We start from the raw sequence: 26,601 nt of genomic DNA on the forward strand, positions 1-26,601 counted from the left end.
ACACTGATATGACAGCTGTCACAATATAATCTAACAAAATCAATCTGTAGTAAATCAAAATGAAGTCAAGTGCTATTATAGTCATCTTAGTGGAAAAAACAACAAACAAACTTTTTGGCCAGTGCAACAAAAGGATGCTGTTATATATTTAACCCTGAAAGATGGTTTGATCATTTTTATGTGCTGTGTTTGAAACAGTACATAGATAGTAGTCATCTACAAAACTTTGAACTCATTTATTCTTTTCAAAAGTGAACTCATTTATTCTTTTCAAAAAATATTTTATTTGTATTTAGATAAATGGGAGGAGAAGGAGAGAAACATCAGTGTGTGATTGCCTCTCATGCACCCCCACTGGGAACCTGGACCACAACCCAGGCATGTGACCAGACTGGGAATCAAACCAACGACCCTTTGGTTCACCGACCAGCACTCAATACACTGAGCCACACCAGCCAGGACTGAACTCATTTTCTCTTGCTTATTTTTATTAATGATTTGAAGGAGCTCTTCTTGAAACAACCCTTTATTGATTATAATGATTACCTATCACTAGTCTGTGACTTGGCTGTTCACTTTGTCTCTGATGACCTTGATGTAGAGATTTATTTTAAATTTTAATGTAGTAAATACATCAGTTATTTCCTATACAGTGTGTACATTTAAGCCTGTGAAATCCCCTGCAAACCTGAAGTTACAGATATTCTCCTAGTGCTCTTTTAAAATTTTTTCTTCATATTTAAACCCATAATGCAACTGGAACTGACTTTTTCTTTCTTTTTTTTTTTAAAGATTTTATTCATCTTTAGAGGGGAAGGGAAAGAGAGAGGGAGAGAAACATCAATGCATGGTTGCTTCTTGTGCATCCCCTGCTGGGAACTGGCCTGCAACCCAGGCACACGCTCTGACTGGGAATCGAACCATGATTCTCTGGTTCGCAGTCCCGTAATCAATCCACTGAGCTACACCAGCCAGGGCTGGAACTGACTTTTTCTATGGTTTGAGGTAGGACTCTATTTTTTCATATGAAAAAGTCCAAGATGTTTTTTTTAAATTTTCACATAGACTGCAAAAATGCTTTGGCATGCTTATTTCTGTACCCTTTAATGCTTATTGCTGTTTTAAATGAAATCTAATTAATAACAGATTTATTTGTGCCCACTCATTACTCTTTAGTTTAATTCTAATCTTATTTCCCACAGCCTTGCTGAACTACCGTTAGTTTTGAGCAGTCTCAAGCAGATTCAGCACTACTAGTCAATTGACTGTTCATTACAAATGAACTTACAAGTATACTAGTGAAAAATGATTATTAAAATATAATTCAGGGGGTGTTTTTTAATTACTAACGGTATTACTATTTGTTAATGCTTAACATATGAATGCCTATTATGAAAATGTCAAATTTAAGTTGCAAAAACAAAACTGTAAAGAGAATACTTACAGCCTTTGCCTCAATTTACTAACATTACACCTCATGCTTTATCATTTCCATTTGCTCCCTTGCTCTCCTGTCTGTGTGTATACAGAAATACATATGTACATATGTCCATATATTTGTACATATGATTTTTTCTGAATCATTCAAGAGTCTTTACCCCAAAATGCTAAATATTTTTCAATAAGAACAGATATTCCCTAAGAACAAAAACACTCTCTTATGTCCTGGCTGGTGTAGCTCAGTGGATCGAGTGTGGACTGCAAACCAAAGGGTCGTCAATTCAATTCCCAGTCAGGGCACATGCCTGGGTTGCAGGCCAGATCCCCAGTGCGGGCCATGTGAGAGGCAACCACACACTAATATTCCTCTCTTTCTTTGATCCTCCCTTCCCCTCTCTAAAAATAAATAAATAAAATCTTAAAAACACCATTCTTACATAAAAATAGCTATCAGCCTCTGTAAGTTTAACACATATGTAACACTTTTAACTAATCTTCTGTTCATGTTCCAATTCTTCTGATCTACCCAACAATGAACTGTATAACACTTTTCCCCATCCAGAATAAAATTCAGTCCATTTTTTAAAGATTTTATTTTTTATTTTTTAGAGGGAAGGGAGAAAGAGTTGGAGAGAAACATCAATGTGTTGTTGCCTCTAACATACACCCCACTGGCTCACAACCCAGGCATGTGCGCTGACTGGGAATGGAACCAGCAACCCCTTGCTTCGCAGGCCAGCACTCAATCCACTGAGCCATATCAGCCAGGGTTTGGGTCAGACATTAAATGTAACTGATATGTCTCTTTAGTCTTCCTTAATCTGGAACATTTTCCACAGCATTTCTTTAACTTTTATAACATTGCCATTTTTAAAGAACATAGTCTTCCCCCCTCCTATTTTATTAAAACAGAAAGCTCCTCATTTTGTATTTGTCTGATGTTTCCCCATGATCAGATTCAGGTTATGAATTATTTTGCCAGTACACTACATGGGTGATGATGTGCCTTTCTCATGATACCACATCTGAAGCCACATGATGTTCATGTGTCCCCTCCGAGGTGAAGTTAATTTTGAACACACAACTACAGTGTTGTCTGATTCTTTCACTATACAGCTGCATACAGATCACACATATACATACATATGTAAACATGTATATCTATGCATCCATATATATTTTTATAAATCATAAACTCAAACATATTCATCTAATTCCAATCTATGCTAAAGGGTTTGTTCCACCTTTTTCTATCCATATATGTATCTCCCTTCTAACAAGGTCAACACATTTACTCATGTGCTAACTCCTATAGTATGTCTATTTTAGCTTCAGAATTGTTTTACCCACACCACTACAATAGATAAATTCACCTATTTAAATTCACTCATTTTTAAAATGAGTTCAAGATTTCTTTGCAATTTTCCCTCTTGGCTCCTCTGAAATCCACAGATGAGATACATAGTATATATGAGTGTATACATATATATGTGTGTGTGTGTGTGTGTGTGTGTGTGTGTGTATATATATATATAAATATATAAAATAGTCTGTCTGGAAGGTATCCAGACATGTAACATGAAAAACAGAAGCATTTACAAGATGTAAGCAATACTGTACATAGGACAAGGATACCTCAGTCCCCTTCAAAGTAAGCACCTTGAGACCTCACCTAGTTCTCCCAATCGCCATCAGCTGCCCCATCATATTTTCCTGAATCTCATCAACAATCTGAAACCTCTTCCCTTTCAAAGTAGATTTTTGTTTTGGGAAACATCAGAAGTCACAGGGCACCAGATCTGGGCTGCAGTAAGGCTGAGTCACCTGGGTCATCTGATGTTTTGCTAAGAACTATGCACAAGACATGATGCATGAGCAGGCACATTGTTGTGATGAAGCTGCCAATCACCAGTTGTCCATAGCTACGGCCTTCAGAATCACCTGATTTTCCACAGAGGAATGTTCAGGCTTAACGCAAAATTTGAAGCAAATTCATTGCTCTGAGCGTTCAGTCATTTTGAATGTAACGGCCACACACTACACATGCTCACTTAATGTTGTCTACCGCCCCTGCTGACCAGTACAGTGAAGTCATCATTGTCCACACATACACATTCCAGTCCTTGGCTGCCAGTTTACATCAATGTCCCACGGCCCATTCTCTTTACATTAACAATGGCTGGACTTTCCCTGGACAGACCTCGTTATATTTGGATTCATTTTTGTGTTTGTTTCTTCAGTGTAGGTATGATATTCATTTGAAATATGGTTGAGTCCATTTGTTTCAATTTGCTTTCAGTTCCTAATGATTTATTTTTATATTTTAATATGCAGAATGTTAACATGCTTCCAGAAGTTAAGCTATATGAAAAGGTACTCAAAGAAGTGTCTCTTTTGTCCATATCCTATCCACCTCATTCCACCTCTTGTGCATAACCAACCTCACTGTTTTCTGGTTTATCTTTCTTAGGTTTCTATATGTAAAAATAAGCAGTTGGTTTCTTCTTCACTGTCTTTTTCTTCTTAGAAAAAGCAGCATAATATACATGCTGATTTCTTCCTAATGTCCCCTGGAAACCACTCCATGTCTGGTCACAATTGTCCATATTCTTTTTTATAGCTGCATTGTACTCCACTATGGGTAGGTACCATAGTTTGTTCAACCTTCTTCAATAGTACTTGGGGTACATGCCTTTTTTATAAGAACATGAAATTTTTATGAATTGTCCTGTAAAATGTCATTAAAAACTTTCTTACATTCACATATTATTTTAGAAGCTTCCAAGGGAAAAACTTAAAAGATAACAGAACCCAAAAATGAAATGACAAGAAAGAATGATTTCTCAGGAATATTTTGTTTCTACCAAAATAAATGGCATGTGTGTGTTTAACTCTCCCAGCCTTCTTCTCACATCTACTCTGTTTTCTAGCAGATTGTATTTAACAAGTATTGTGTGACTACCTCATGTTCAAACTGAGACTTTGAAATTTCTCAGTTAACTTTAAAAGCACCCTACACATACACATATACTACACACAGCACTGATAAGACGGCAGAAGGAAAGAAGAGACCTCAGGGGAGTGTATGAATAACGCTGAAAGTCTAAGAAGCTATAGAAATTGAGAGAACATTTTTCATATTTTAACAAAACCAATGCATAATTGGAACCAAATTGAGCAGACAATACTTCCTTATCACATATGAATGATAAATCCAAAACACTGGCAATAATCCACAGCTAGGAGTTAGAATGATCAACATTACCTTGTCAGCATTTCAAAATGGTTTCTTTTTTTTTTACATTTTTTTAAAATTCTTGTTCAAGTATAGTTTTCTGTCTTATATTCCCAGCCCTGCCCCCCGAGTGCTCCCCACCTCCCTCTCATTTCTGCCTCCCACCTTAGTTATTATCCATATGTCCTTTATACTTATTCATGTGAGTCCTTCCCCTTTTCCCCTGTGAATCTCTCCCCTCTTCCCTCTGGTCCCTGTCAGCCTGTTGCCGTATTTGAGTATCTTTGATCATATTTTGCTTGCTTGTTTGTTTTGTTGTTTAGATTCCTGTTAACGGTGATATCGTATGGTATTTGTCTTTCACTGCCTGGGTTATTTCGCTCAGCATAATGCTTTCCAGTTCCATCCATGATGTTGCAAAGGGTAGGAGCTCCTTCTTCCTTTCTGCAGCATAGAATTCCATTGTGTAAATGTACCACAGTTTTTTGATCCAGTCATTTACCGATGGGCATCTAGGCTGCTTCCAAAATGGTTTCTCAATTGAACATCTGGGAAACTTAAATGATGTTTCAAGGAATACTACGTGGCTAAAATGGCCACACCATTCCTTGAGAGTTTCACATAAAAAACAAAACATTCATTCTTAATATCTGAAAGGCAACATTTAGTGAGAAATATCACTGCCTTTCATCCATCTCTTTTCTGTCAAATATTTTATTCATAGAAGATTTAATGACTTTTTTCTCTCTAAAACCCTTATATTTTATGAACATAATTGATATTTGTGCTAATAAAATTATATTTTATGATGGAAAAGGGGAACTGAAATCATACACTTAAAGAAAACAGTAAGCCCATTAAATTTAGTCATTAAAAAGTCATAAGGTTTATAGATCTGAAGGAAACTTTTAAGATAAATAAACTTGAGCCCAGAGAGGTAAAGGGACTTTCTAAAGGGCACACAACCAGTATGACAGCAGAGCATAACTGAGAACCCAAGTCTTCCAAAAGCCTGGCAACCATTTTTTCCACAGAAGGAGAATAGACAAATGTGGCAATAAAACACACAAAACAAAACAAGGTTCAAGGCCATAGAAGGCCATTTCCAAAGAAGCATCATGTGCTTGAGTACAGAAATTAAGGTGTTCTGTTTTCTTATTTTCCCCCCCAAAAGTTAGTGCAAAATAATGCTGTATAGTATGAAATTGATAAATTTGTCACTAATGATGGAGAACTATTCAAAGTTGCATATCTCAGAGTAAAAGCAGGTACAAATTACATATTATTATCCACAAATAAGAGCATTAGAAAATATATAAAAAACAAAGCACCATGCCAAGAGAAAACACACAGGCTATTGGCAAAATTCCTCTGTAAAATACAAGGCATAAGGGCCACTCATCGTAAGTGTGCGCCAGTAGATCTCTGCTTTGTGGGTGCACGAAGTCACAAATGTACAGCATAAACATTCTTGGGACATTTGGCAGATAAAAGTCAAAAGTTCTGGAGATTTTACTCTATTCATCACTGAGAACCCATTTTAAGAGCAGAGAGATGATCCTTATAATAATTACTTCTGAGCCTTGTATGGACTATAACAGGCTAGTAGCCATCAGCAGTGCATCAACTAGATATGTGTTACAAAAAGTGTCAATACAGGACATGGAGGAGTCTATCTGAATGCCTATAGACATTCTATTTTATCCATAGGCAAGAGTTGGCAGTCAATAATATTTTCCTTATCTTAATTCAATATTGAAATAAATGGAAGAATTTGGGCATGCAATGGAATCACAGACACTGAGGCATGTATTTTTATCATGCTATGCAAAAGACTGGGCAAGGACCATAGACTTCTTGTTTCCAAACCTTAACGTGATGGTTGTCAAAGGGAAAGATGTTCATAAGAATCTGATATGCAGATGTTCAAAACAAAATTTCTTTTAACAACAAAAATCACTGCCACAAGTTCAGTAGCCTTCTTAATGGCTCAGCAACATCTTTCGAATCTCAAATAGTCCCAATGTGTGTCTCCAGGGTTGAAATGTCACAATTTAGGACTTCTGACCAAGATGTAGGCATAGGTAGAAACACTTTGCCTCCTCGCACAACCAAAAGAATGACAACAACAAATTTAAAAACAAAAAATCACCAAACTGCCGGAAAATCAAACTGTATAGAAGTCCAACCACCAAGGAGTTAAAGAAGAAACATTCATCCAGACCAGCAGGAGGGGTGGAGAGGATGTGCAGCAAGGCAGTAGCTGGCAGATCAGGTGGTCTCACATTTGCATGCAGATAAACTTGGAGGAATAACTGGGGAGCAAGATAGACTGCAAAACCCAAGGTTCCAGTGCAGAGAAATAAAACCTCAAAACCTCTGACTAAAAATTATATGGGGGTTGTGGCAACAAGAGAAACTCCAAGCCTCACAAGAGAGTTCATTGGAGAGACCCACAGGATCCAAGAATGTACAAAAAACCATGCCCCGCCCCCAACCCAAGGAATAAGCACCAGAAGGGCCCAATTCACTTGTGAAAGTGACTGAAAGCGACTGAAAGGCAACCAAGAGCTGAACAAGTGGCATTGTTCCCTCTCAAACTCCTATCCCACATACAGCACCAGAATGCAGCCAGGTGGGTTGCCCCACCTTGGCAAATACCTAAGTCTCCCTCACATAAAAAATATGGCCAGAATAAAAGAATAGATCACAGCTCCAAAAACAGAACTAAGTGATGAAGAAATAGCCAACCTATCAGATGCACAGTTCAAAACACTGGTAATCAGGATACTCACAGAAATGGTTAAGTATGGTCACCAAATAGAGGAAAAAGTGAAAGCTATGCTAAGTGAAATAAAGGAAAATGTGCAGGGAATGAACAGAGATGGGAAACAAACTGAGACTCAAATCAACAGTGTGGACCAAAAGGAAGAGAGAAACATTCAACCAGAAAAGGATGAAGAAACAAGAATTCCAAAAAAATGACAAGAAGCTTAGGAACCTCCAGGAAAACTTTAAATGTTCCATCATCAGAATCATAGGCGTGTTAGAAGGAGAAAAGGAAGAGCAAGAAATTGCAAACTTATTTGAAAAAATAATGGAGAACTTCCCCAATCTAGCAAAGGAAATAGACTTCCAGGAAATCCAGGAAGCTCAGAGAGTCCCAAAAATGTTGGACCCAAGGAGCAACACACCAAGATATCATCAATACATTACACAAGATTAAAGATAAGGAGAGAATCTTAAAAACAGCAAGAAAGGACACAGTTACCTACAAAGAATGCCCATAAGACTGTCAGCTTATGGGCACATGATTTCTCAAAAGAAACCTTGCAGGCAAGAAGGGACTGGAAAGAAGTATTTGAAGTCATGAAAGGCAAGGACCTACATCCAAGATTGCTCTATCCAGCAAATCTTTCATTTAGCATAGAAGGGCAGATAAAGTCCTTCCCAGATAAGGTGAAGCTAAAGGAGTTCATCATTACCAAGCCCTTATAATATGAAATGTTAAAGGGACTTATCTAAGAAAAATTAGAAGATCAAAACTATGAACAGCAAACTCAAAACCATCAACAACTGAGCCTAAAATGAAAACAAAAACAAAAACTAAGCATACAACTAGAATAGAAACAGAATCACAGAAATGGAGATCACATGGAGGATTATCAGTGGGGTGGGGGAGAGAGGAAGATAGGGGGAAAAGTACAGGAAATATGAAGCATAAATGGTAGGTACAAAATAGACAGGAAGAGGTTAAGAATAATATGGGAAATGGAGAAGCCAAAGAACTCACATGTACAACCCATGGACATGAACTAAGATGGGGGAATGCTGGTGGGAGAGGGAGTTCAGGGTGGAGGGGAATAAAGGGAGAGAAAATGGGACAACTGTAAAAGCACAATCAATAAAATATGTATTTTTTAAAATGTCACAATTTATATCAAGTTAATTCATGTAGTCAATTGTGATATAAACAGCTTGACCACAGAGAATATAACTCTTTGTCAACATGTGATTTTCTTCACTCAGTATAAAAAATAATAATGTTATTGGTAGCCTAAAACTAAGTCAATTACTGTAGAAAGGAACATGGAAAAAAACATTTTCCTGTGACAAATACAACCAAAGAGAAAGTTACAAATGCATTTGGTGCTCTCTATAGACAGAATCAGCCTGCCCAGTTTTGAGCGTGATGATATGTTTCTTGACTTAGCAATGGATAAAACAAAAGATAATAATCTCAGTTTGTCTTTGATCTGAATATCCAAGACAATTTACATCTATCTACAGGACCACCAAACATTTACTGTCATAGCTAACACATAAAATAATTAGATATAATTTTCCTGGTCAAGAGAAATGAAGAGTAAGGAATAAGAAGAAAGGGCTATTGAGCATGAGTTATCCTTTATAAAGAAAACAAAAAAAAAATAAACAAGCATTTTGAAGTGTTGAACTCAGAGCTAGATCTGTTCTAAGCACTTCACAGGTATCAACTCACTAAAGCATCATAAAAACTCTAAGAAAGATGTGTTGTTATGTGCAAAATGCAGATGATGGAATGGGGGTACAGGAGGTCATGTAATGTGTCTGGCTTTAGCATATGGGTCATTAGTCTGGTAGATTATTATGAAAAGTTAAGGGCAATACTATGCTACTCACTAACTAAAGACTTCATAATTTTTAATATTTTATTTTATAATTTATGTTTAGAATGAGTTTTTTAAATATCTCAAATTGGTGGTCTGAGTATTGGTGCTCTGTGACCATAAAGGTTCCCAGATGCCAAAAGACTGAAAATGGTGGCATAGAGAATACCACACCTTCAAGTACAGGAATTCAGAATTCAGTACAAAATAAAGGTGGCATTTTTGGTCAGAAAAGTAAAGATAAATGGCACTAGGACATATGACTACCAATTTCAAGAGAAAATGTGAATTGTATTTCTATCACAGCAGCATATATATAAATAATTTTAGGTGGGGAGAAAATAGACACAATGCAATGGAATGCAATGCAGCTTTTAAAAAGGCACAGACCTGGACTTCCTGAGGTGGTACCATAGCCATGATACACAGATAAATACAAAATGAGTGTCAGACCACTGAAACACAACTATGTATATGACCATTATTCACATATCTACATAAACATTTACATAGATCTGGGACTATACACATCAAATTATTTTACATGGCTCACCTGCAAAGAAAAAGCTTTGTATTTTTATACCCTTCTGTCTTGTTTAAATTTTTAAATCAACACACAACAATCAAGTGATAATGACGCTAGGCAAGTAGGCAGGACCCAGGACACGAGAAGTCTTGTATATCTTGTTAAGGACCTTTTAGTTCATTCTTAGTTCATGAAATATCAGAAAAAGCTTTTAAGCACAGGGGAAAAACATTCTTGCATTTTACAAACATCTTATTTCTGGCAATGTGGAGAATTAACTAGAAAGGTAGCAAGACTAGAAATAGGGAAGATGGTTAAGAAGGCTTTTAATATCTACCAATAATTGAGGACTTCTCATGTGCCAGGTACAGCATCTAACTGAACTTCTTTAAGCCTTAAAATCCCCTGTATTGGAACTGTTACAATCTCCATATCATATGTGAGGACACAGGCTCAGAAGAGGGCACACATGCTCCCCTTGCACAGCTAGTCAGTTAAAACCTAGAATTTAAATCCAAACCCCGGTCTGTGGGCTTCACTGCAAAAGTGTATTAGACACTGTTGCAGTAGCCTGGACAAGATATATGAGGACCTCAATCAATGCAAAGCAAGAAGAGCTCTGCTGGAGGGAAGAGACTGGATTCCACGGCTACTTAGGGGGTCAAACGGGCAGTACCTGGTGACAGGCTAGATGCCGAAGATGAAGAAAGCAGGGAGTTTAAATTGGTACCCAGGTTTCAGGCTTGGGAAAAATTTCCAAACTTTCCATAATGTGATTTTGGTTCTACAATGTTATTAATATCTACTGATAATCTCAAGGACTTTATGGACAGCTCATTAACAACTGTAATTTTGATTTACTTTTCAATTCCAACTTTCTTATGCATTACTATAGCTTCAGTGTTCTCCCAGGTCTCTTGACGTAAACCTGTCATCATAAATGTCTACTCCCTGCAAGATACTGGAAAACTAAACCATGAAAGTTTATGAAACTCCTTCCTTGCTTTTCCCTCAAGAACCTTTACAATTTTCACCTGAGCTAATATTGAACTATATCAAGAATATATTAGAACCCCTTCTGGCTTTCTCTCCTTTTAAGCACAAAGACAATGGAGAACTTGAATATTACATATATACATACATACACATATATAATACACATTCACACACAGCACACATAACTCACATATATACACATTTTTTCTATTTCTGTTTAAACTACACCTCACTGTATTTTTTATAGTATATGTTTTCATTAAAACATTTGTTTTACCCTGTATATGTTATTAATGATGAAACAGGGATGGGATCCATGATTTCTTCAGGGATTACAGAAACCAACTAAATTCTGTACAAAACTTGCATGCAAATACTTCTCTGAGGAGATTAGCAATACCTTTCATTACATATTCAAAGGGGTCTAAAGCCTAAAAAAAATTTAGAGCCACCTGGCCATCCTTTCAGGGAATCTGTCATCAATCAATCCACTGACTAAATAACATATGTAGGAGACGTCAATAAGCAGAACACAACAGTTCACTGCAGCTGTTCGCCGTGGATATACAGGCCAAGTAGCAAGGCATGCCCGAATTCTGCTTCTTCCAAGTGATGCCTATTTTTGCCACTTACTTGTTAAGCTAATGGGGAGAAATCATCACCTACATAATTAAACATAACGCCCTGCAAAGCTTCAGTTAAGATAGCAGTGAAGGATGGCTGATTGTGTATTTTTAAACTCTCATTTTAGAGAGTACTTCCTTGTTATTTTGAACACTTTTCACATATTAATTCTGAATCCCAAACTGCTGTCAAGATTACACCAAGGAGCATTCTACAAATAGAGAACACAGAATTCATGGAATAACAAAATTAAACTTCAGCAAGTTAGTGAATGTAATTCCTACTGTTGCTTTAACATCCATTCTACTACACCTTAGATTTAAAAATTCTCATTTCCCCAGAACCTACTTACCTACTAATAGTAAGAATTGGGCTCAGATATCAATGGATAGATAGATAGATAGATAGATATAGACAGACAGGTGGACACAGATATAGGTAAGAGATATAGATACAGATACAGATATATAGAGATATCTCCAGTCACTCTAACCACTAACTGAATTATAGTCTCAGAAACAAAAAGCAGCACATACTAGAGTGGGTGAAATATTGTTGAATTCAGGCAGCTTTACACCAACAAAGATCTTTAGGAACAAAGAGAAAGAACCCACACAGTATTAAATAAAGAACTGCATAGACATAACTTTTAAAAATAACTTCAAAAGTTGTCTGAAAAATTACTGGCCATCACTGAGTGGATTCCACATATTCTCTAGTCTAGAATCTAAAACAATAAACATACACATTTCTTTCCTGAAGGACTAAATCCCCTCAGGGAAATACTTCTAATATAAATTTCTTTTAACTAAAGAAGAAAAGCTGTAGAAACTGTGTCTCCTTGACTCTGAATTTCACTGTTTTCTTTCCTAGTATCTCTTCCTCTGAACAGCTGTAAGTGCAGACAAGCAGCCCCGACCCAGCTGCCCAGCTCCACCGCTTCGATCTGCTGACCCACCTCCTAGTTCCCCTGGTACCGTGAGTCACACCATTTCAGAGACGTGGATTCCAGGAATAGGGAAAGTAACCGAGCTACCGGATCAGGATATATGTTCAGTTTTGTCCCAAATTTAGAGCTTTAGGGAATCTGAGAGAGAAACACAAATGGGAATTCACTATGTCCTTCAGGGTCCCTGCAATTAATCAGCTTAACTGACTTCCTGTTGTAAGGCTACATTCTAGTTTCGAAGCACACTTCCTTCTCTGCCCTCGATGTGACTTGTGATTTAAACCCTGGCCAAACATCTACATGTAATACACATGGTATTTCTTTTTTATTTTTTTCTGGAAAAACTTTTAAACACCAGTGACGTTATCTTAAAACTGATGCAACAAAATACATACAGAAGAAAAAAAACAAATCAGTAAACAAGTAAGCAAATACTTCAAGCAAATAAAAAGAAAAGGTCGGCCCTGGCCAGGTGGCTCGTTGGGGTGTCATTCCATACCCCAAAAGCTTGTGGGTTCCATCCCCATACAGGAGGCAAACAGTCAATGTTCTCTCACATCTCTCTCTTTCTTCTCTCTAAAAGCAGTAAGTATATCCTCAGGTGAGCATTTAAAAAAGAGAGAGAGAGAATATAGACTGAGACTATATTTGATTCTGAGCATATCAGAATTTATTGTATAATTAGGGGTGTCATTACAGTTTATACAGCCACTAAAAAAGCCATGCACGATGATCATATGACCCATGATTAATAGTTAGAGTATTGCCCAAGGATCTATATTAAAACTAAGATCGTGTTCTCAGTGACTATTAAGTAATTTGGAAGCAGATTCGAAGCACAAATAACTTGACACCTGACTGAATTGTTTTGGTTGGAAAGGCTCTAGGTACCTCACATAGTTTTACAGGAAGTTATAATAAACATGAGTTTTTACAGCAGCATTTTTATGCACCTGAAGTATAAATACAAATACAGACTTTATCAAAAACAAAACACACACAGAGGTTTTCCAAATTCTACTTTAAATACTGATGTATTTAGAAAAAATAGATATTTAAAAAATAAAATTCAGGTCTGGATGCAAAAGTTACATTTAGGAAGAAAGAGTGAGCTATTCCTTTTGTTTTGATTTTAATTAAGGAAGGTTGAGAGAATATGAATGTGTTCAAATAAGGCTCTCCGCCATCTTGGCCAATTAGGAGATTAAGTCAAAAGGTGTCTTTGTTCCCCAAGTATTCCCAGACACTTTTAAAAATACTCCATCATCCTACAGATGGCTGGAATTTTCTTATCAGGACATAAAGTATTTCTTTCCAAAAATCATAATAGATTATAATAGATTTTAATGGGGAAAGAGAAAGAGAGTAGGACATAAGAACATGGAGTAAGGAATGTCCAAGGTTAAGATGTCACTGAAGGAAGTAGCAGAGGCAAAGACGAGACACCAAAGTCTATATAATATGTTTGCCAAAATGAGGAAATATTTCTGCTTTCATCGTGAAGAAAGTCAGCAAGTAATCAACTGTGAAGGCAGGAGGAATAACAATATAATGAGAGAATATAAAAGTTTGGAACACCAAACTCTGTAAACGTTAAGATATCAGAGGAAGCTCAAATATGACGGGTGGTGTGCAGACAGGGCACTCACCCTGAAGTACAGAAGAACACGAAAGCAGATCAAAATGCCTCCTGCTGGTAGGCCACGCTCCATGTAGGACAAGCAGGAGCACTGCTGTGGTCTGACCAAGGCGAGTCCTGACAACAGTGACGTTTAGGGAGACCAGGCCCTGGCTAGTGTTCTGAATGAATGCTACCAAGAATAGAGAGAAGGTTCTGGGGAGGGCAAAACCTAGGATCTGAGAGAAGAGCAATTTTAAAAATTGCATCCATTTAATAAAGTAAACTATATACCAGACACTGTCGCATGCCAAGCACTTTATATACATTATATGTAATTCTTCAACAGTCCCTGAGAAGTGAATGATATTATCTGCCATTTTCAGTTAAATAAACTAAGGGTCAGAGAATTGCATCCCTGAGTCCTTCTTCTATAAAGCGAGGGGAAGTTGCTGGAAGGACTTAGCGAGGCAGCACATGTAAAAGCACCAAGCACATACTAGGGGCTCAAAATGTGCATCTCCCAGAGAAGCACATGGCATTAAGAAATTGCACCTACAGGTAGTCACAGAATGGCATAAAAAGTAACCATCAAAAGTGTTAAGTACAAAAATGATATACAGAACTACAATTTACAAAAATCATTATGGCAGTAGCATGCAGCAAAGGTTAAAGGTGGGGCCAGACTGGACAGAAAGACTGTTTAAGACAATTTTGCTACAATTTACATGAAAAAAATAAAAAGACAGGGCTTATTCCTAAATTAAGGCAGCACTGGTAAGGACAAAGAGTAGGAACTGGGGAATTGAGAGATAAAATTTGAACAGACTAGATTGCCAAGCACCCAAAGGAAAAAGAGAAAGGAAAAACTCAAGCTGACCACAAGGGGTGAGTATAGAGGGCCATTCCCAGGGACAAGTCGCCCAGGAAGTCAAACCACAGAAGGAGGCTGAGCAGATGAGTCCTGTTTGGATGCACTGAGTATTAAGTGCATGTGACATCCAGGTGAGGACGAAGACCGAGAGAAAGACCCAGGAGGTTAGGAATGCCATTGTGTCTGGTTGGAATGGAAATTAAGGATGTAGATGAGATGCCCAGAGAGCTGTGCAGAAAAAAGGCCCTAAGATGAAATCATAGAAGATGAAAAGGATTTTCAGAAGAGCCTGGCAAGGAGTGGCTAGGTATAAGCAAAATCAGAAGCTGACAGTGGACAGAGTTCTGGAGTAGAGCGAGTATAAAATAAGGACTACCATGTGTCTGGCTTTGAAATTCTACAAGGTCACTCCTGGTAGTGCAGTTTAAGGCAATGGTGGGAGTAGAGGCCAGAAGGCAAAGGTTAAAAAAAGGCAAACCTTTTCCCCACAGGAGGAAAAGGTTAGAAAAATCAAGAGAAGAGAAAATACTGCCCTGGTTGGTGTGGCTCAGTGGACTGAGTGCTGGCCTGAGAACCAAAGAGTCATCAGTTCAATTTCCATACAGGGCACATGCCTGTTGTGGGCCAGGTCCCCAGTGGGGGCGGGCAGGGCACACCAGAGACAACAATATACTGATGTGTCTCTCCCTCTCTTCCCCACTCTCTAAAAATATAAATAAATAAAATATTTTAAGGAAAGAGAAAATGCAATCTAAAATTTCAAGAAGCTAGACTGGACTAAGGAGACAAGTTAGAGAGGAAAATGCAGAATAAAGGGGCAGTATTTTTTCTGAAGGACAGAACAGACTTAAGCATATTTGTATTCTAATGAGGAAGGCTCAGAAGAGAAACACAACTAACTTACAAGCAGGACTTGAAGTAACTGATGGACTGAGGTCTCTGGAAAAGCAGAAATGGCGATGATCCAGAGCACCACTTCCAGTGTCACAGGGAAGAAGGTGAGAGTAGGTGCCATGAGTGAGGTTCGCAGGAGGAAGTGGAAGAGGGTCTCACCTTATCCATCAGAGGAGTGACAGGAGTGAGTAAGTACCTTCTGCTGAGAGTGAAAGAAAATGGCTAAGGGAACTGCCCTCTCCTAGGAAACAGGGAACACGCAGTCTGGCAATCCAGAAGGACAGATGGACACGGCCCAGCTTGGTGGAAACTATGGGTTTCCAGGGCCGCCACTTTGCAAGGCTTTGTGGTCTTCCCCAGCAGTGTTTGGCAGCCTCGGTACAGAAGTTTAAAGGCAAACTTGATTTATCCACAGCCAAGACTGAAGCAGGTATATATTAGAAACAGATGACAGGGAAATAGAGGAGTTGAAGATCCCGGCAAAAGAATGGCTGAAACAAGGGAACCAGTGGGCTTGGACAGACTAGGGACAGATGTTAAGTCAGAGAAGGGAGAAAAAGAATTTAAGAAATACAAGTCTTAATTAAAAGAAAAACTAACTGGCCCCATGAAATGACAGTGGACAAGATGATGAAATTTTAAGTTCCACATTGCAAGTGGAGTCATGGAACAGATGGACTGAATTGAAAAGTTCAGGTTCCTGGGCGGAGGCACCCGAGGCACTAGGGAGTCAGACTGTTACGTGGGCAAAGGGAAATCCAAGAATGAAAACAGGAGTGGGGACAAGAGATGGATCGCAGGGAAGAGGGGAAGCACAAAAAAAGGTAGTGGTGTGGAGAGAGAGAGAGAGAGACACACACACACACAGTAACAAGAATGAAAAGAGCAGGGATGAGATAGCATAAACCTCAATGGAGGGAGGGCTGGGTGTGGCCATAGAAAGGAAATCATGAGCCTGCAAGCAGCTATGATGATGCTAGGCCCCTTGACCTTAGAGGATGGAGAAGTGTGTCTGCTAGAAGGGCCAGCAGGCTCTCAGGAAGCAGAAGCAAAGCATGTGGGTGGGCGGAGCAGGTATGCATTCTGGATGAAGACAAAAAGGGACCAATATATTGAGCTGTTGAGGGTGTTGCATTTGTTTTACCACAGGAGAATGCTGGAAGGAAGACATCCCATGAGAAGTCACTGGAGCCAGGGGCAGGGCAAGACCAGGACCACCAACAGAAGGGGGGACAGCATTTGTGGGTGAGCAGAACGAGGGTACCCAAAGACATCCATGTCCTAACCCCAGAGCCTATGAACATTGTACCTCACATGGCAAAGGTCCATGTCCTGATTCCTGAGCCTGTGAATATTGCATCTCATGGCGCGAAGTCCACACCCTAACCCCTGAGCCTGTGAGTACTTTATCTCCCACAGCAAAGACAATTTCGCAAGTGTCATTAAGTGAAAAATCTGGAGATGGGAGATTAATCACCCTGGGATATCTAGGTGTATCCAATTTCACAAGGGCCCTTATAAGAGGGGGGCAGAAGGATCAGAAACAGAGATGTGACAATAAAAACTGAGGCTGAATCAATGTGGGCCCACAGGCCAAAGAACGCAGATGGCCCCTAGAAGCTAGACAAAGTGAGGAGATTCTTCCCTACAACTGGCAGAAGGAATATAGCCTTGCTGACCCATTTGTGACTTCTGACTTTCTGAACTTTAATAATAAGTTTGTGTGGCTTTAGGCCTCTAAGTTTGTGGTGATTTGCTACAGCAGCAAAAGGAAATTAATGCAACACCTCATCTATATGGAATCCAAATTAAAACTATATTACTAAACCATAAAAGATATATGAAGAAATCTAAGAAAGTTTCAACTTTTCTCATGAAAACTTTTATTTTGTTCTGAAATACCAAATTATTTTTAAAAAATAGAAGTGTCCCTGTTTTGCAGGGGCCTAAGCACACGTTTAGCATATCTACTCTGTAACCCAGCACTGGCTGGGTAGAGAGGAACACACCTGCCAGGGACAAAAAGCAGGGCTTTCTGGGACAATGACAAAGGACAACAGGGATGTGAGGCTGCGGGGACTCACTGTCACCAGAACAGACAGTTTAGAGCTGTGCTCCCTCTGTCAGAGGCCAGACAACACTACAGATGTGATCTGTCCCAGAATGTTGGGGCTGGTACAGGCGAAGGTCTGGGTCTACAAACATCCAGGTAACACTAGGGGTGAGCGCCCGGTCCTCATGAGACTCCTCTACTCTTCCCCATCCTCCTGCCGACGTGGGTTAGGCAGCTGGTGGCTGCCTGGCAAGTCCATGTCGCTGCGTTAGACAGGGCAGGCTAGGACAGGTACATCAGGGACATGAGAGGGGTGGATATTAAGGGGGACATGGAACCATGAGGTTTAGAGAGCAAGAGGAGACACAGAGGCCTTTGAACATGGATAAACTGAAATGTCAAGTGGAGGCAACAGCAAGCGAGAACCAGTGCCTGGATGGCCCCAGCAGGCAGAAACAGCTGTGCGTTGATGCCCACTGAAGACGGGGCTAGACTCAGGCCTTTGGGTCCCGGCTGCCATATTTGGACTTGATGTCATGGGCCGCAGGGCGAAAAGAATGCCTTAGGAAATTACATGGTATGGGTAGATGATGGGCAGGGAAAAATGAGAAAACATTTTAATATCAACCTCAAAATAAAAGAAAAATTATTTCCAAGTTTAAACCAAATCAAGATAGGTACATTCCACTGGTAATGAAAAGAAAATGCTTTTAAATTTTCTGTCAACAGAAGGTATATATATCCTTGTATATTCATTATCCCAGAGGGTAATAAATAGTACTATAAAAAAGTACTCTCCCCCTAAAATACACACATTTTCTTGACAGAAGAGGTATCTGATTTACAAGCTGAAATTGATCATGTGGGCATGTGTGTGTCTGAGTGTCATCCTCTAAAACTTGAATATTAGTATGGAAAGTAGAAATAAAAGTAAAGCAATAATTTAATGTCTTTTGATAGTTTTTCATTTGGGATATGCAAACTATTTTAAGTGTTATTTTCAACCTTTTGGTATCCAAAGATGAAGAGTTCCATCTCAGCTGGCTGATCTGAACACCATATTATAATATTTATACAACAAAAATGAACATTAATAGTTAAGCACACAATGTCAATACAAAACTGAGTTCAGTCTGATGCTGCATGGAAGGCTGGCATCTGCTTTTGGATACCAATGAAACCTATTTTCAATTATAAACCATGATTACTTCATCTCAGAATAAAAACGTTGAGTTAGATTAACACTGTACTTGAACACAAGCATCTTCTTAGATCATCAGGATAAACTAGACCTAATAATCAGTGTCTCCATTCTTCCCATTCAGGGTAGAATGAGGTCCTCTAAGCATGGAATACCTAATAAACTCAATCATTAAGTGTCCATTCCACTGACTATTAACATCCTGTCTCTTATTGTTATCATACTTTACAGGCATGTCTCATATCCCAACACAGATGGTAAGATTTTGAGAAACCACGTCATAAATTCCTCAGTGTTTCAGTCTAGGGCTTACATGATGCTTTGCCCACAGAGAGCCTTAAAAAACAGGAATAGCCGGACTGTTAAATTATGAGTAAAGAGAAAGGCACCGCTACATATCAGATGTATCTGCTTTCTCATGTACTAACACTGTCATCTTCAGGACAGAGTTCAAAGGCATGAGAAAGTCACATTTTAAGTAAAATTATTAGCCAAAGAATCATCAAAGACCGCATCCCCTACTCACTACTCATCTTCACTCAATGAGCAGTCTCACAGAGAACCAACTCCTACCCAGAGAGAACCTACTCCTATCTTTACATGTTCCAAGACTGGCCTCTCACTTAGCACTTTTCAGCACTTTTGTGAGATCTCTATACAACCTAGGGAGAAAAGTTATATAAAGTTATATATTAGTTATATGCTAACTAATACAGAGCACCCAATATTGCCATAAATACTTATTTTTGGAACATATATTCCACATTTTCCCCTTGTTGGTTTTTTAGAAAACATCATATCACAAGAGATACTCTGGGGGAGAAATTCTCTCTTCTGCAGGTATTCTTATACTAGCTGATGAACCTTGAAGGGCTTAAAAGGAGATACTCTGAAAAACAATGTTAACACACTGACCGGCTGAGATGAGGGGGAGAACGCAGGAGCTAGTCAGAGAATCTAACACTTTGCTGACATCAGGCAAAACTTGCCTTGCTCTGGAAATTAAAACAAACTTCACCCCCAACACCTAATGTCAGATTCAGTCCTTGCTGGAGGAAAGAGGGTCTGTGTGATCTAGGATCCTGATTTGAAGACACAGCACAGGCCTAATTCCTGAGACACTACATCATCCATGGCCCATCCTGCTTCATTTAGTACTGACTAAAGTCACTGGCTGTTCCTACATGGCTTCTGGCTGCCTTGAGACCCTGGTCAGTGAGTGATTCCACCCAAGCCTGGCCTGTGTCTTCTGGGTGAACTTCACATCTTAGACCCTGGCTGGACTACATCTACCTTCAGAGGTCACGGCACCTGACGAGCCTTGGCCAGTTCCCGGTCCAGCCTGCTCTACCCTGCAGATCAGCAGTGACGGCTGCAGCAAGCGCCTGGGATGGGCATGGGGAGAGGAGGAAAGGGTGGCCACAAGTTACAATGCCCAGTCCCAGTCACTGCAAACACCCTCTGAGGACCTTCAGAGATTTCACAGAAGTCATTCAACATTGACTATGTGAGCTCACTGAGCAGGGTAGACACTGAGGAAACATGAAAGAAAAGAAAGAAGAGATCACTTACCTCTGGAACTCTCATACTTTTAACGAAAAAAAAAAACGCACCAAAGTCTGATCAAGCAACAGCAAGATGGAGTAGCAGGGACCTGACTGAAGCAGAAATTGCAGTTCCTAAAACCATCTACCACAGTGGACCTCTATGCTACACACAGAAGCCCTGAGCAGGTTCTCAAGCTAGAGATTTCCAGGCTCCATCCCTGAGGTTCCTATGCAGTAGGTCTTAGAAACAGCCACACATCTCTGTCTTCCAAAGTTCCATGCAAATATCTGATGTGAAGAATGGGTTGAGTACAAATAAGAGGATACTCGGTATTTCTTAAATGTGTGGTGCCAGCACTTGGTTTCTCTTTCCCTGTTTGTGCCACCTCTTCTCCCTATTCTATTGCCATACCCAGGATTATAATTATTAGCCCTTTTACATAATAAAAAGTACTAGATGTAACTCAACACATATAAAGAAAAGTAAAGCAGATAAAAGTTTCAGCCAGTTAAAATGCAATATAATGATGTAAATATGATGTGATTTTTAAATAAAAATTGGCCCTGAAGTACTTAAAACACAAACTGAGAAGAATAGGGCAATGGTAGGTTTGGTGTCTGGGTGAAGTGACCCCCGGAGGCTGCAAGCCCCTGGTGCCAGTAGTCAGTGGGCCAAGCAAGTTCACGTAGGCTGCTCTGGGCATCTTTACAGTCGGGTAAGCCGTGCTTTAGGGGTCTCACCATCTCCTCTAACTTGCTGCCTGACCCAGCACCTCCATGCAACATATCAAAACAGATCACTCAAGCCTGATCCTTGGGTGGACATATGCAAGTAATATTAGCTAATAAAAAGAAGGACTAACACCTTTTGAGCGTTTACCTTGTACATGTTACATCCTACGTCCTTTACATGTACAATTTCTTTAATCTTCCAACAACCTAAGAAGGTAGGTCTGGTACTTTCCCTGCTGTACGGATGAGGAAACAGAGAGACTGAGACTGAATGACGTGCCCAAGGACAGGGAGCAGGCAGTAAGAGCACTGGATTTCAAACCCAGAAGTCCAGCTCCGGAGCACACGCTCTGAAACGTTAAGGCTTTGATTGGCTTTGTTTTGTCCCTTTCCAGCAACTACAAATCAAATAAGCTGGTGCACTCTGTTGTAGGCAAACAATTTAATATCAATTAATTTTCTCCTAAGTATTGACTCCTCGCAAAAATATAAGACCATCAGTAGATCACCTGGGAAAACAGTTCAATGGGCGCTGCTAGGGCATTCTGCTCTTTCAAGTACTGGTCCCAAGACCACGTGTCCGGTGCAGGTGCTGAAGGGACTGGGGAAAAACACACACAAACACATACAATGAGTTTTCTTGAAACAATTAGTGACAGAAAAATAATAAAAATTAATTGTAGATAAACCAAGGAGCAGGCAAATTAAATTGATAATCAGAAGACCCAGCAACCAATAAAAGCCTTCTCTCCTAACTCTCTGTGAGCATTGAGTAAAATCACCTAACTACCCCACATTCAACTCGTCCTATTTTAGAACAGGCTTGTGAATATACCCTTCCCCCAAGAAGACTGTTGGAGAACATCTAAACAGGTACCCTCATACTCCTTTCACAGAGAGTAAACAAGTACAGTTCTCTAGAAGATGATTAGATTAATTCCAAGGTGAACGACTTGAAATTTTTTTTATAATCTCCTTCCACTTTACCTCCTTTTGGTGTGAATGTCAATTAGTACAACCTGTCAGAAGGCAATGTGAAATACATGTCAAAAGCCTTAAAAAATATTCATACACTTGGAACCAGCAATTCTTCCAGGAATTTGTCTTAATACAATTATAGTACATGTGCTCAAGGGACAAAAACAAGGATTTTTATCCTAGAATTCTTTATAATAATGAAACACTGGAAACAAACTAAAGATCCATGAAGAGGGAGTTAGTTAAATGCATTGAATGGAAAAGTCATTTTAATAATTGGCTATAGAATTACATTGTAGTATATTGTTTAAAGACAGAAGAAGGCTATATTAACAGTACATGACTAAGTGAATAAAAGCAGTTTAGAAAATAAAATGATCCTTTTTTGTAAAATATGTAATGGAAATTAAAAGATAAACTTCTATAAATCAAAACCTTAAATTAAGTCATCTTCAGGTTCCAGGATTATAAAAATATTTTCCCAATATTCTTTGTACTTTGTTTTCTTGCTTTTCAAATTTTCTAGATGAATACTTAAACTCTGTAATTCAGAAAAATATCATCTTTAAGAAAAATCTGGCAAAAATAACTAATAATTGTTTTAAAATTATATTCTATATATTAGTAATTCCTCCCCTAGGGTTATTACATGCTAAGGAAGTAGCCATGATAAAATTTAATGGTAAAAATGCATATGACATTATTACAGCAAAAATGGAAAATAAAATTAATATGGGAGAAAAGTTAAATAAATTATAGTAAATATATGTGTACATGATTATGAAGTTATCAAAATCCATATTTTTAAATAAAATATCTTCAGAATTTTCTGGGTAAGTAAAAATCAAGGTAAAGACACAAAACAGTATACATAATATGATCTGAAATTTTAAAATACAAATTCTATGTATTAAAACATTCACTTATTCAACATACTTATAAGGCACCTCCTTTGTGCAAAGTATACCTATATGTGTGTCCACACGGGCAAACGCGGTGCAGAGAAAAGCAACTGGAGCCCTGGCTGGGTAGCTCAGTTGCTTAGAGTGTTGTCCTAATACACCAAGGTTGCAGGTTCAATTCTCAGTCAGATTACGTAACACAATCAACCAACAATGCACAAATAAGTGGAACAATAAATTGATCTCTCCCTCCCTCTGTCTCTCTCTGTCTCTGTCTCTCTCTCTCAAATCAATAAATAAAAATAAAAATAAAGCAACTGGAAAGAAACAGCAAAATATTTAACAGTGGCTACACATGGGTGCTGACATTACTGTAAATATTCTTTCCTTATTTGTTATTTTGTATAGGTTTAAAATTCTATTATTAATTAACTACCTCCTTCACACACAATCACACTCACACACATACACACATCCTTGGAGAAGACTGATCGAATTTTTTAACATTTATCTTTCTGCAAAATGTCCTTGAAGAAAGTACAGATGGTAAAACGTCAGAACTGCATTAGCACTGGTGATGACAGGCGGTAAGATACACTTCTAAGTCAAACATTTGAAATTTCTCAAGACAATAAAGCAAAATGTTGGACTAACAAACATAAAAATCCACTAACTTGTGCAGGAAATTTTCATGTAGACTTTTAATCATTTAAAAATCTTTTTCTGACCTCCTCTTAATGTGCCAAAAAATACGTTGCCTACTAGAATAAAAAGATAACCCAGCCCCTAGTCTATAGACAAAAAGTAAATAATAATATACATCATTTTTCCTTTGGTATCCATATATATCACTGACAGAAAAGAGAATATGTTATTGTCAGGAAATAAGAGAAAAAATAGTATCAACTCATAATTTTAAAATAGACACAACAAAGCATGCACATTAACCTAACATTTATTACTATATATCAGTCAAAATACATTAACATGTGATTAAGCAATACACTTACTAAAGCATGATAATTTTTAAAGCATTGTAATTATCACGCAAGGCTAAAAAAATTCCCATGGGTGGATTTCTCTTGCTTTCACTTTCATCACAGCTCAGTCTGTTGGCCCACTGTATCGCTTCAATATTTGCTTCTATTTCTACCACAACATGAGATATTTTACTTTCCTGAACAGAGAAAGCAATTTGATAAACCCTAAAGATGATCTGGTAAGATTACTCAACATCCCTATTTTTACATGAACATTTTACTACATTACAATTATATGCTTTACACAGCAGCGTTGGCTCTAAAACAAATATAGATATCTCATTTTCTACAACAGCTGTAGAAAAAGGATTGTATATAATTTCTCAATTTAATATTTTCAATTGTCATATATTATCATTTCACCAGAAGTAAATCATATCTACAAAGTTTTATGATCACACAAGGATGCAAGTGAGCCTTTTAAAATTCATCTGGAAAAGGAAACATATCAAACAGTAACAACTTTCAATGAATTAAACATTCCTGTAAAGCAAGAGAACCACTCAGCAGTGCAGCGCCTGCGAATGAGACGCGGGAGCACGCGCCGGCCCTTCTGCAGTCACTGACTCTGAAGTGTTCTGCCACCCCTTTCATCTCTGTTCAGCCTGTTCCCTTCTTTTCCACAAGGATTACATTAGCTGCAATGAACCAGTTGGTTGTTCGGAGTTAGAATATAAGATCCTCAAAAGAAGAGATTCGGGTCGGGCTCATCATTGTGTCCTGGAGCTACAATCATCTCTGGCTGTATGTGTTTAATGAGCTACAGGGAAGGCCCGCAGGCTGAGCAGTACTTCTGACTTTAAAAATGAATTCAAAGATATTTATTTTGCCCAACTCATTTCTCAGTTTCCCAGAGGGAATAAACCAATTATGAGAGAGCACTGCTTCATGCACCAAATTTACTTGATTTTTCATGCTGTTCTCTCACACGTACAACAGATACGCCCTTCATTTCACAGAATGTTGGATATAGAGGTTTGTTCATTCTAAATTCCTTTTGTTTTCACTACACACACTGGCTACAACAGTAGCCAATCATCACTCTACTGCCAAACACTGATACTGAAATGTATTGATTGTACACTATCCATCACTTGATACATACCTATTATATGCCAGGCACCAAAGTAGGTGGTTGGATGCATGTCTGTATCTGTGTGTGTGCACACGTATATGTGCAATGTGTATGTTCCACTTATGCTTTACAACATTGTATTTATAACCTTGCTTTATAACTTTAAGAAACTGAGGCTTACAGGGGTCATGAATCTAGAAAAGTCTGGACTTAAACATTCCTGGCCCATGTACACCTGCTACATAACATTGCTTTGCTTTAGCATACATAGCCAAGATGTAACAGAAATGTCTATTAAACCAGTAATTTTTTACACTTAAAAGCATCATAAAATTAAGTCTGCAGAGAAATTAATAAGCTCACTCACTTATGATGGCTTTGTAAACTTGACTAAAACTTTTGAAAGTTACATCAATAATATATATTTATAGCCCCAAAATAATATGTTAATACTGATTGATCTATTCATTTCAACTTTAACATTATATATTCTTTAAAAAATGCAAAAGTAACAAATGCTGCCTTTACAACAGCACAAAGTTTTGGAAAAAATCTAAATATCCAACAACACAGGACAAATAAATTACAGTTATGAAGATCACACAATAGGACTTTTGTATATAATAAATTGAGCGCAGTTAGAGTACAATTTATATGGACTTTAGCATAAGAAAGCACATGTTTACATATGAATAAAAACCATGAAAAAACAAAGAAATGAAAACATTGAGGTTAAGATGATGCGACTTGTCAAGCTAGGCAAGACAAAGGCTGAGATTTGGCCCATCAAGAACCCAGCCCTTTTTTACATTCGGTTTATTACTTACTGAGAGCAAAAGCAGCTAAAGGAGCCAGTTCCCTGGGTCCCTTACGCAAAGTGACACTGAGACAAAAGAGCCCAATACTGTGCTGTGCGTGCTCCGCTACCCTGTTCCTGAGGAGATTTCAAGCTGCAGCTCTGCTGTTTCATAGCCTGTAACTGAGTCCTAAGAGGGTGTCGGTCAGGGGATGAAGCAAAATGCCTCAACCTCATCAGAAGCCTGGAGGCGATGAGAAACCATCTCAGGATGACTTCGTAGGGGAGGCCTGCAGGCAAATGAAAAATGACCTGTAGCAGCTCCTCAGGAGGCTCCCACGTTCTCATGTTCCAGAAGATCAAGGGCATTCTGTCAAGACACATCAGCACAGGTAAGCACTGTGTACCTAGTCTATCGGGAAAGGAATGTGCAACATTCCCAGGACACCACGGTAGAGCCATTCTCCTGCAA

At 38.5% G+C, this 26,601-nt stretch overlaps 1 protein-coding gene across 1 annotated transcript in view; it reads right to left on the reverse strand.

The window, feature by feature from the left end:
• The window catches only part of L3MBTL4 (L3MBTL histone methyl-lysine binding protein 4), a 277,084-nt gene extending 254,977 nt beyond the window's left edge, over nt 1-22,107 (reverse strand). Inside the window, exons 1-2 of the mRNA XM_037050371.1 lie at nt 22,095-22,107; nt 21,848-21,939 (exon numbers count right to left, since the gene is read on the reverse strand). Coding sequence (XP_036906266.1) covers nt 21,848-21,939; nt 22,095-22,107 — 105 coding nt within the window. The remainder of the gene's footprint in view (nt 1-21,847; nt 21,940-22,094) is intronic.
• Between the last annotated feature and the right edge of the window lie 4,494 nt (nt 22,108-26,601).

Source organism: Sturnira hondurensis, unplaced genomic scaffold (genome assembly GCF_014824575.4).
Source record: "Sturnira hondurensis isolate 20B ecotype Veracruz unplaced genomic scaffold, ASM1482457v3 Scaffold0006713, whole genome shotgun sequence".
Taxonomy (NCBI): Eukaryota; Metazoa; Chordata; class Mammalia; order Chiroptera; family Phyllostomidae; genus Sturnira; species Sturnira hondurensis.